We start from the raw sequence: 10,689 nt of genomic DNA, 5'->3' as shown, positions 1-10,689 counted from the left end.
AGGAACCCTAGTTATAGTGGCCTAATTTTATAGTTGATGTCTTAAATAGTCAATCCATGTTCTAGGGTTTGGATCCCATATATAAGTTGTTCGTAGTCAGAAGCTCCTTTAGTAAAAGTTTTTCCTTTTATCCGGAAACATAAATTAACCCGGATCTAGAACCGGAATTTATCTAGACATGAAACGAAATCTGGTGCCCTGCTCGGAATCAGGAGCAATAGCTTCATAAATTATTTATCCCTAACAGTTTCCTTTATTGAATCCTTTTTGTCAATGGAAAAAAGTTCATAAGAGAGTATCTAAAATTACTGATATATTTGTTTCAAAACCATTTATATAAACAACAAACTCTAATTTGGTTACATGATCATCTAGTTTCTCTTTAATTCCCATTTGATGTCACTAGAGATAATCCCATGGAGAGAACTTGATGTAAATGATTTTGTAAAAGTTTTTAATTAACGAGAGTGGGAAACAAACAAAAATTGATCACTCGAAACTTTGAAAAATATATATAATTCGGCTATAGTTTTTGATAAATACTTAAAAGTTTTGATATCTTTAAGGATATAGAAAAAATTACATTGTAAGACACATTTTGACTTCTCAATTGCATATAGAGGCACATTCTGACTTTTTATAGTTGAATTGTCTATTTTATCATTTTCCCTTCATGACACACTTGTTTTGGTTAAACTTTAATTTGTCTTTGACTCTTTTGTAGTTAGTTATGTCCCAACCAAAGTCTCTCTTTCTTAATTTTTTTTGACAACAAATACATAATATAAAACCTACTCTATAGAGGAAGCCAATTTGGAAGCTCAAACTGGAGTAGAAGAACCAACATAGTACACAACTGAAAGGGAACGAGCACCACGTGCAAGTTTATCCGCCATTGTATTTTTTGCTCTTGGATATGATGGAGTGAGAATTGAGGAAAAAATGCCTTACATCGTTGGATTTCTTCCAAAAGAGGTGCAAAAGCTGGCCATTCCGTCTATGCATACACCATCTTCACCAATTGAGAACAATTTGTTGCAAATATCACCTCCGTTAACTGTAGGATCTTCATGCATTCCATTTCTCAAATAAATGCTCACATTCAGCAGGTAAAGGTGATAGGCTTTGTCAAATAGTTATAGATCCCATGATCTTTCTAGTTGTCTCCCTGTAAAGGACAATCATCCTTGACCCAAAAGTTTATCACGTTGTTTCCAAGAACCATCTGTATAACACCAACGTACATTATTTCCTTGATGATCCACCTCCGCCAAATAAAATTTCATGGAATCCTCAAATCAATAAGTTGCGCCTCAGCGCATAAAGTTGCTTTTACTTGTACAACACGCAGAATCTTCAAATTCATTTTTTGCTTATAAAATATCTTTCTCTTTCAACAAATAAATACAAAAATAAATATACATACATATTGAGCGGAGAGAGAGCTTGTGTAAGTGATGGAGATAATGTGGAAGAGATATTGATGGAGGTGGATAGGATACAAGAAGCTTAATTTGTCATAAGAAAACTTAATTTGTCATCATTTTTACTTTTTAGATTATAGACATGAACAGCTTAAATTTCATGTCTTGTTGATTATTGCTATTTTTTTTCAAGATTGTTGCCATTGTTTGTACGGTTTAGCACAGATCGAGATCCATATCCGCTCGATGATAAAACCAGAGCCCATCCTGCTTTACTTTTCCAAGTTGATAACAAAGTCGGAGGTCTTAAAACCAACAATGGTTAAGTTTCAGCTTTTTGCATTTTTGGCCCCTTATCGTTTGGCTATTCACGCTTTTACCTCAAAATTCTTAAAATGTTCAAACAATCCTCTTGATTTAGGCCAAACTTTTCTAATTGCACTACGGACCCTATCAAATACAAATGAACAAATATATATTCAAACTTCTACATACATTATAAAATGATCTTAATAAGTTAAAAACAAATGATAAAACTCATTAAAATAGTAAGATATTAGTCACTGACAAAGAAATCTTTCAGATTTTGTTGTCTTTTCCCTTTAACTTGATTAAATTAGTTATCAACATCATTCTATTTTTATTGAAAAATTTTCCACGAAATCATGTGTAAAACTATCTCATCTAAGAGAAAAACCAACACAAAAAGCTAATTTAGTCATTAAGTAGCAAGATACTGTTCACAAATCTGATATCCACAAACCGTGACACAAAAGAGCTAATTTACTCATTAAAGTAGCAAGATACGTGTCCACAAATCTGATATCCATAACTTGTCCGTCCAAAGTTTTTTCATCTATATCCACAATATTAGTCTTTATCATACTATCCATTTTTTTTTGTAACACATGAGCTCACTTTTTGCTTATTTTAGGTACCAACCTGGCTATTTGTGATAAATTTACCTTCTTCTTTTTTGTCAACTGAATTACAATATTAAAGAGAAAGAAAGTGCAGGTCTCAAACCCAATAAGTTTAGCCCGATGGGGCAAGAACAGACAGGCCCCTTAGGGCTCTTTTAGCTAAAACATTGATAAAACATTGACTTCAATGTTTTGAAGGCGAGGGAGATATCAATCAACACAGATGAGATTTGTTGGATATCTTTTGCAATTCCAAAAATCTATTGGCTTTGCATGTCGTTGTTGATTGCTCTGATGAGCGTTGAATTTTCAGAGAGCATCTTGATCTGCGGGAGACCTAGATTCACTGCTGCGATGATTCCGAGTCGGAGAGCCAGTGCTTCAGCGACGATCGGTGAGTTAACGAACTCATGGGTAGTTGATCCTTGCCTTATGATTGTGTTTGAGGGTCCTGAGATAACATGATTGTTGCAGCTTCCTAAAGTTGATTCCTCCAGGTAAGCTTCTTTGCTCCTGCTTTTGCAATTACTTCTTCATGCGAGATGTATCTGTTGTCAAAAATCAGAGTGTTTCTAGTAGTCCAGAGGGTCCAGCAGATCCATGGAAGAATGGTGCCAACGATTCCGGTTGGTGGGAGGCAAGTGCTTTTCCTGAATGCTACGATAGCCTTCTTGAAGCTTGTTGTTGTAGCTATGTGAACTACTCTGTGTAAGGGTATCTTACTCCAGACCTCTTTTGCGAATGGACAATGGAAGAAAACATGCATTGTTGTTTCTTTTTCTTTGCATCTAATACAGACAGCTTGATCTTGTATTCCTCTGCTTTGCAGATTCTCTCCTAAGGGAAGGGCTCTCTGGATTATGGACCAAATGAAAACTTTTATTTTTGGGGAACACACACTGGCCCATATATCTCTTTTCCAATCAAAGTCTTCGTTTGGCTGGTTTTGAGAGCTGTTCCTGTTTAGTGCAGCTGAGGAGTAGCCTGACTTCATTGAGTAAATTCCCGACTTGGTTGGTTGCCAAATATGAATATCCTCTGCTCCTATTTGGCTTGGTCTCAGACATTGGATTTTCATCGAGAACTGAGGTAACACTTCTTCAATCTTTTTTGTGTTCCATTTCAACTCATCAGTGAGGAGGTCTGCGACTGTTAGGTCTAGTTGTGTTTCCGGTATAGGACCATTTGGTTTCATTTGTTCCGTGAGAGACATCCACGAATCCTGCCAAACTCTAATGGTTTTTCCATTGCCAATAGCTTTTCCAATGTGACCTCTTAGTAGATCTTGTGAGCATGCCATTGGGGCTTCAACTTGTAGAAAGGATTGTTTCTGACAATACTTTCCTAAGAGAATTCTGGCTAGCAAACTCCTAGGGTTTGTTAGAATTCTCCAAGTTTGTTTCGCCAACAGAGTCTGATTAAATAATTGTACATCTCTGAATCCCAATCCTCGTCCAGCCTTAGGTTTAGTCATTTTATCCCATGAAACCCAACACATCTTCTTTTTTTTCGTTTGAGTCATCCCACCAGAAGCGTGTTAAAACTGACTGAAAATCTTTTGCATAAACTCGCAGGCAATTCGAAGCAGGACATAGAGTAGGTTGGGATGGCTGTTAGAACCGGCTTGAGCTTCGTGAGTTTGCCAGCCTTAGAAAGAAATCTGGATGATCTTGTGGAGGCTCTTTGTCTGATTCTGTCCACAATGGCTGTGAACAAGTCCCTTTTTCTTCTGGCAAAACGTTTGGGGAGGCCTAGATATTTCTCTGATCCACCTTCCTTCATTATATCCAGTGTTTCTTTTACCATGATTCTTGTTTCCACTGGTTTCTTTGACGAGAAAGTGATAGATGATTTATCTTTATTGATCTTCTGACATGAGGCTTCTTCGTATTGCAGGAGGATACTCTGAAGTTTAAGGCAGTTTGCCTTTGTAGCATGGCAAAAAAAAATTATGTCATCAGCAAACAGCAAGTGGTTTACTTGAGGGCAGTTTCTTGCGAATTTAATCCCGCGTAAGGTTCCTTCCTCCTTTGTTTTAGTAAATAGACCTAATAGGACTTCTCCACATAGGATAAACAGGTAGGGTGATAAGGGATCGCCCTGTCCGATTCCCCTTTGTGGCTTGACTGATCCCTGGGCTGCATCATTTATTAGGTAGGAATAGGTCACTGTCGAAATACATTGCATTATCCAGTTAACCCACACCTGATGAAATCCCAACCTATGCATAACTTGAGCTAGAAACAACCATTCTACTATGTCATAGGCCTTCGACATAGCTGTTTTCACAGCCATGGTACACCGAACTTGGGCTTGTGATGTCTTTAGATAGTGTAGCACTTTGTGTGTAATAAGCACGTTGTCTGAGATGACTCTTCCCGATGTAAATGCTGATTGATTTTCTGAGATGATCGGTTCTAGAACCGGTTTGAGTCTGATAGACAACATCTTAGATATGATCTTGAAAAACACATTACACAATGCTATAGGCATGTAGTCTCGTACACTTTTGGTTCCTCTGTACTTTGAGATTAATCTGACGTGTGTCTCGTTTTACGAGGTTTGGAGTGTTTCTGTTGCAAAGAAGCCTTGGGTCTCTTGTATGACATCAGGCCCCACCACTTCCCAGTTCGCCTGAAAGAAACTGGCAGAGAAGCCGTCGGGGCTAGGTGCTTTGTCAGGGTGTATCGTAAAGGTAGCCTCTTTTATTTCCATAGGAGATGCATTCTAATTAACTCCTCATTTGTTTGTAGGGAGATGCAGGGTTTAAGCGCCGAATTCACTATGTGGGTTCCATCTTGGCCAAATGAGGTGAAGAGGTTGCTGTAAAAATTACAGATTACCGCTGCTATTTGCTCCTCTTCATAAACAGGTATTCCTTCTCCATCCTCTATCACTGAGAGTCTGTTTCTTGCTTGTCTTGCCTTTGTTGTAGCATGAAAGTAAGAGGTGTTGGAGTCTCCCAAAGTTAGCCACAGTTGTCGACTTCTTTGCGTCCAAAAAGCTTCTTCTTTTTTGTAGGTTTGTAGGAGATCACTGTTGATTTGGTATATCAGCTCTTCATTGGAAATTATCTCTATCATTGCCTCTTTAAGTTGGTTGCGGAGTGATTCTATTGTTTTCCTGCTGTTTTCATAGAACTCCTTACTCCATTTGCATATGGCTCTTCGACATAGAGACAAGTGTTCCTCCACATGTAGATGAGGTACACTGTTCCACGTGTTCTTTATGAGTTGTTTAACTTCCAAATTCTCCTTCAATCATCTATCATAACGAAATATCTTGTTTCCTTGTTTTTGTGAGGTGTCAAGTTGGATCAATAGGAGTTTGTGATCTGATCCTTCGAATTTGAGGTATTGGCTTCGGCAAGACGGGTAGATATCTGACCAGCCACTGTTGCAAAGGGATCTATCAAGTCTGCAATGAACTACCTGTGAGTTTCTAACCCCTCTCCAAGAGTAGAAATTGCCGTGGTGCTTGATATCAAATAAATCATTGTGTGACAGGAAGGATCGAAATGCACAGAATGTGCCTTCAGCTCTGACTACACCCCCATTCTTTTCTCCATTGTCTATTATTTCATTAAAGTCACCAGTCAAGAACCAGGGACCTTCCCCTGGTGGGTGCAGCTCAGTGATCTGGTTCCAAACTATCCACCTCTTTGGAAAGTATTGCTTTTATATGTGATGACTGTATCAATGAAGTTTTGTGAGGATTCTGTGATTGATATCTCTATGTCTTTCTTCCAGATAAGGAAAAGACCTCCACCTCCAGAACTATGCGGGAGAACTTTGTGATGCTTTTCTAGATTGAGGCATCCCAGAGTTTTGGATATCATTTCTAAGTTGTTTTTTGTCTCCATGAGGAAGATCACGTTTGGGGAGTTTTTCTTGTGGAGCTCCCTCGGTCGCTGGACTGTTATGGGGTTCTCCAACCCACAACAGTTTCAGCTAAGTACGACTAAGGAGCCGGAGTTCGAGGAACCCGAAAATCCGGTGTGCGTTTGTTCATGGCTGAGATCAATTGTATTGGTGGGTTCCTTGAGCTTAGGGAGGCTTATGCAATTTTTATGGAGGGCTTCGAGTTTGTTTGCCTTCTGGAGGTGCTTGCCGTTGAGGTTCTTTTGGCATTTTCAGGTGAGTTTCGAATTTGTGACATCTTCTTCTTTTTTGAGCTTGTCCCTTTAAGAATGTTAGGAGAACATCTAGTTGATCGAGATGTAGTTTGTCTTCTTGCTCCTTTTTGCACCTTGTTTTGGAATTCCATAAGAGTTTCCTCTTTTTCTAGAATTACCTCTATTTCTTGAATAGTAGGAAGTGTATCTTCTTTCTCGGTGCTGGGGCTGACTATGATGAATTTACCAACCACTAAGAATTTCACGTTCCAAATCAACATCTCTTTGTCCTTGTTTTTCCTTTCTATATATGTTCACATTTTTGTTTGTTCAAATTTTTTCCAAAGTTAATTTGTATAAATGTGAAATATACAATATATATATATATATATATATATATATATATATATAATATATATGAAAGTGGATGTTCAAATATAGAGAGAAAAAATCTATAATTTATTGTATTAATTATATTTTTAATATATCATAAAATTTGAGAAAAAAACTAATATTAAAACAAGGGGATAAAAAGTAATGACATAAAATATGTATAACTAAACCTATTTTTGTGTTTTCTCGTTGGATCTCTATATTTCTTTTTCAAAAAAAAAAAAGTAAAATAAATCTTCATCACACATTCCAAAACCAATTTTCAATCCAATGATCAAGAAAAAAACATTTTTTAATATACATATCTTAATAACTTTCTAGCTAAACTATATCTTAACATAACTAACTACAAGCTAATAGATCAACCAAAATCTGATTTCTCCTTAGGCAAAGGCAGATGTCCAAAACACATTTTGGATTCTGTGATAGTGTGCCTCCAGTACATTGTGTCTTAGAATTTCAAAAAAAAGACAAAAAGTGTCCTAATGAGAAATTAACTCAGGATATTTGATGACAAAAAAAAATCTTTAAGGATATATGATAATTTCACAAACATTTGTTCTACTCATATGAGGTAGCCATTCCTACAGCTTTTGATATTACACTGTCGAGGAAGGAAACTCTACTGTGGAGTTTGAGATCACAGATTCTGGGTATAGATCAGAACCAGAAACAGAGAATTTCATTGTCATTGTTGTTTGATCTGTCACACCAGACATGCTCGAGCTTCCATGTGTATCATTGTCCTTCAGCTTTGACATGCTCCAGTCGTCTCCATACAAACCAGGATCTGACATAACCTGTTCTATTTCGATCACTCCCTCTAGCATTTGCACAACCTCTGACATGGTTGGCCGTAAGGAAGGAGATGAATTTGTGCAAACAAGGGCAACATTGATCATCCTCACGGCTTCTTTGCTGTTGAAATCACCTTCCAACGTTGGATCTACAATCTCAAGTATGTCCCCTTTTTGTTGCAACATCAAAGCCTGATATTTGATGTCAAAGAACATGTTTCACAAGACTTATAATGGGAAACAAAAGAAGGAAAGCTAACAAAAAGTTACCCAGTTGATAAGGGAGACGTGATCAGCACTTCCCCTCGGTTTAGCATTACTCTTTCCACTAACAATTTCCATTGCCACAACCCCGAAGCTATACACATCTGCCTTCTCTGTTAGTTGACCCCATAGTACATATTCAGGAGCCATATATCCCCTGCATCAAAAGAGAAACCAAGACTAAGCTAATTTTGGTCGGCCATGGTGCAACTTTTTGTTTTGTTATATGTTCTATACTTACATGGTTCCTGCAATTTTTGTGGTAATCTGAGTGTGTTCTTCTTCACGGAGCCTAGCTAATCCAAAGTCAGATATCTTTGCATTAAGGTCGGCATCTAGAAGCACATTAGTGGTTTTAATGTCACGGTGAACCATCTTGATCATCGATCCTTCATGGAGGAACTCAAGCCCTCTTGCAATTCCCACAGATATTTTTTTCCTTGCTGCCCAATCCAATTTTGGGGAGCTCTTTTCTGAAAATTTTGGTTAACCAAAGAGAAATGACGTTGTTATTAAATACGTCTATTTGGATTAGATTCAAAACATAAAGAAGAGCTGAATATTTTTATTTACCAGACAGCACAAGAGCAAGGGAGTTATTTTCCATGTACTCATACACAAGCAGCAGTTGATTCTTTTCAACACAACATCCATAAAGTTTGACAAGATTTGGATGATTAAGACCTGAGATCATGCCTATCTCATTGACAAATTCGCGGTTTCCTTGTCTTGACTTGGAAGAAAGCTGCTTGACTGCTACGATAGTTCCATCCGTAAGCTCTCCCTGAATTAAGTTTCTTATATCAGAAAAAGGACAGCCATGTTTTCTCAAGTATATACAAATGAGAAGAAGTTATATCTTAGAATACTTTGAATACAGATCCAAAACCTCCTTCTCCAAGTTTCTTGGCTTGATCAAAATTGTTTGTTGCAGCTTGCAGTTGCCTCCATGTAAACCAAACCGTTTGCAGACACTGGGCTCTCAAATCTATTGAGACCAGGTCCACAGAGAAAATTATCAGTATTGTTATGAGTAAATATAAAGAAGGGATTCATATATTTTGGGAACTTTGATACCTCTTTCTCTCATATTTGTGTCGCCTCTGCATCTTTTCTGAGCATATAATCCCAAAGCCAATAGAATTATCGCTACCAAGGCACCCGTTACCCCAAAAATTAGTGGATAATTAGTGTTATACTTTGTTTTCTCCACTGCAAATGAGACATTAAAAGTGTTAATGCATGTATACACCAATTTACAGAAAGATGTTTGTCACAAAGTATTTTTTTAAAAACATCCGCAATTTTTCTCCAGACCTGAAAATTTTAAACAAGGATATTATTGCAACAAGTAAGTGAAGGCGAGCACGAAAATGCAACAAATAACGGGGGGAAAATAGTCTTATATATGTTTGTTCAAGCAGAGACTTGGCATAGGTGAAGTATTCTTACTATGACACAAGGAGATTGCAGAGACAAGAGGACCATAGTTTCCTCTTTTGGGAAAGAGTACTGTCCCTTTCCCTGCCCAATACAGCCGAATCTCTAACGTATGGTCGGTCACATTAACAGCTTTTGCTTCTTTCACAACTGGCTTCAGAGTTCCATTAGCTTCCTCTTTTATGTTAAAATCCCTCAACAACAATTCTCCCTTAAAGGGGAAAGAAAGGACAAAAGGAAAATAACTTTAATCTTCCATGCATGAGACTGAACATAACAATTATTCTGTAATACTTAGCGGCGCTTTACCTGAACATAGACGTCAAATATGCGTCTACCAAGACGACTGTTTAGTTCTTCGTCTAAAAACTGGATCTCCACAAAATGGAGTTTCACATTGTAAGCTCCATTTTCCAAGCAAAACGCATAATAAACCAGAGAGAGAGGAGATCGACGTGCGGTTTTATAGAGATCAGGATAATCTCCAGATGGTGTTAAATTAGTTGAAACTATATATGTGTCATCATGACCTATATCATCGGTAAAGTCACCCGTATTGCTGATTCCCCAGTTTTCTAGGTGGTGATTTGTTGCGGCATCAGTTGTACTGTTATCAGCTTGATAAGTGATTTTACCTGAGGAGGTTTTAATCTGTACATTTCCTCCACCACAATTTATATGCAATGATCGTTGATCTAAGATCAACAATGAGTATCACCATTAGAAAGAGTAGATGTTTACAGCTTTGTATATATAACGAGAGGGATTTAACAAAGTACACTATGACTATGTCGAATCCATGTTAGAGATAAGTTAACATTGCTCAATATGTACTTACATTTGCTGCAGTTTGTTGGACCAGCACATGGAAGAAGCCTATGACAATAAGATCATAACATTTAGTCTTCTAACTAACTGATATACCATGGATTTGACCCATTTTTATCAATGGTATATAAGTATTTTACTATCTATATATTATATATTCTATCATATTAAGTATGTTTTCAGGTTCAGGAATATCTTGGAGTAAAGTGATGATTATGGAGCATTTAAGAGCTTAAAAGAGATTTCATCCGAGCTGACCATTAGAGGTCGATACGAAGAAGAAGAAATCGATCGATGTACATCCTGTACCATCGATCGATGTCGAGACGCGAGATGCGCCACTTGGTTCCAGCCGACTTTAAACCCAAGGCTTCATCAAATTACAAGATTACCCCTGACGAGTTTTTAACCTAATAGTTATATACTTGCCTAAGTGTTAGGAGGCAAAAGAGAGCTTTAGCCACCATTGTATTCTTACTTTCAGCAAGAGAGAGAGAGAGAGAGAG

General features: G+C 37.5%; 1 protein-coding gene across 3 annotated transcripts in view; it reads right to left on the bottom strand.

Annotated features, from left to right (window-relative positions):
• Positions 1-7,318: 7,318 nt before the first annotated feature.
• Positions 7,319-10,689, bottom strand: part of LOC106306413 (probable LRR receptor-like serine/threonine-protein kinase At1g29720) — an 18,564-nt gene continuing 15,193 nt past the window's right edge. For 2 of the 3 annotated variants that reach the window (XM_013743026.1, XM_013743023.1), the window contains 10 exons: positions 10,194-10,231; positions 9,665-10,050; positions 9,368-9,566; positions 9,212-9,232; positions 8,993-9,127; positions 8,785-8,903; positions 8,489-8,699; positions 8,157-8,388; positions 7,922-8,072; positions 7,319-7,843 (listed from right to left, as the gene is read on the bottom strand). In XM_013743026.1, coding sequence (XP_013598480.1) covers positions 7,454-7,843; positions 7,922-8,072; positions 8,157-8,388; positions 8,489-8,699; positions 8,785-8,903; positions 8,993-9,127; positions 9,212-9,232; positions 9,368-9,566; positions 9,665-10,050; positions 10,194-10,231 — 1,882 coding nt within the window. In that variant the 3' untranslated portion in view covers positions 7,319-7,453. The remainder of the gene's footprint in view (positions 7,844-7,921; positions 8,073-8,156; positions 8,389-8,488; positions 8,700-8,784; positions 8,904-8,992; positions 9,128-9,211; positions 9,233-9,367; positions 9,567-9,664; positions 10,051-10,193; positions 10,232-10,689) is intronic. The other variant, XM_013743024.1, reaches the window with a different exon arrangement.

Source organism: Brassica oleracea, chromosome C7 (genome assembly GCF_000695525.1).
Source record: "Brassica oleracea var. oleracea cultivar TO1000 chromosome C7, BOL, whole genome shotgun sequence".
Taxonomy (NCBI): Eukaryota; Viridiplantae; Streptophyta; class Magnoliopsida; order Brassicales; family Brassicaceae; genus Brassica; species Brassica oleracea.
The sequence above is the reverse complement of the archived record's forward strand: the minus strand, read 5'-3'. Positions and strand labels throughout refer to the sequence as shown.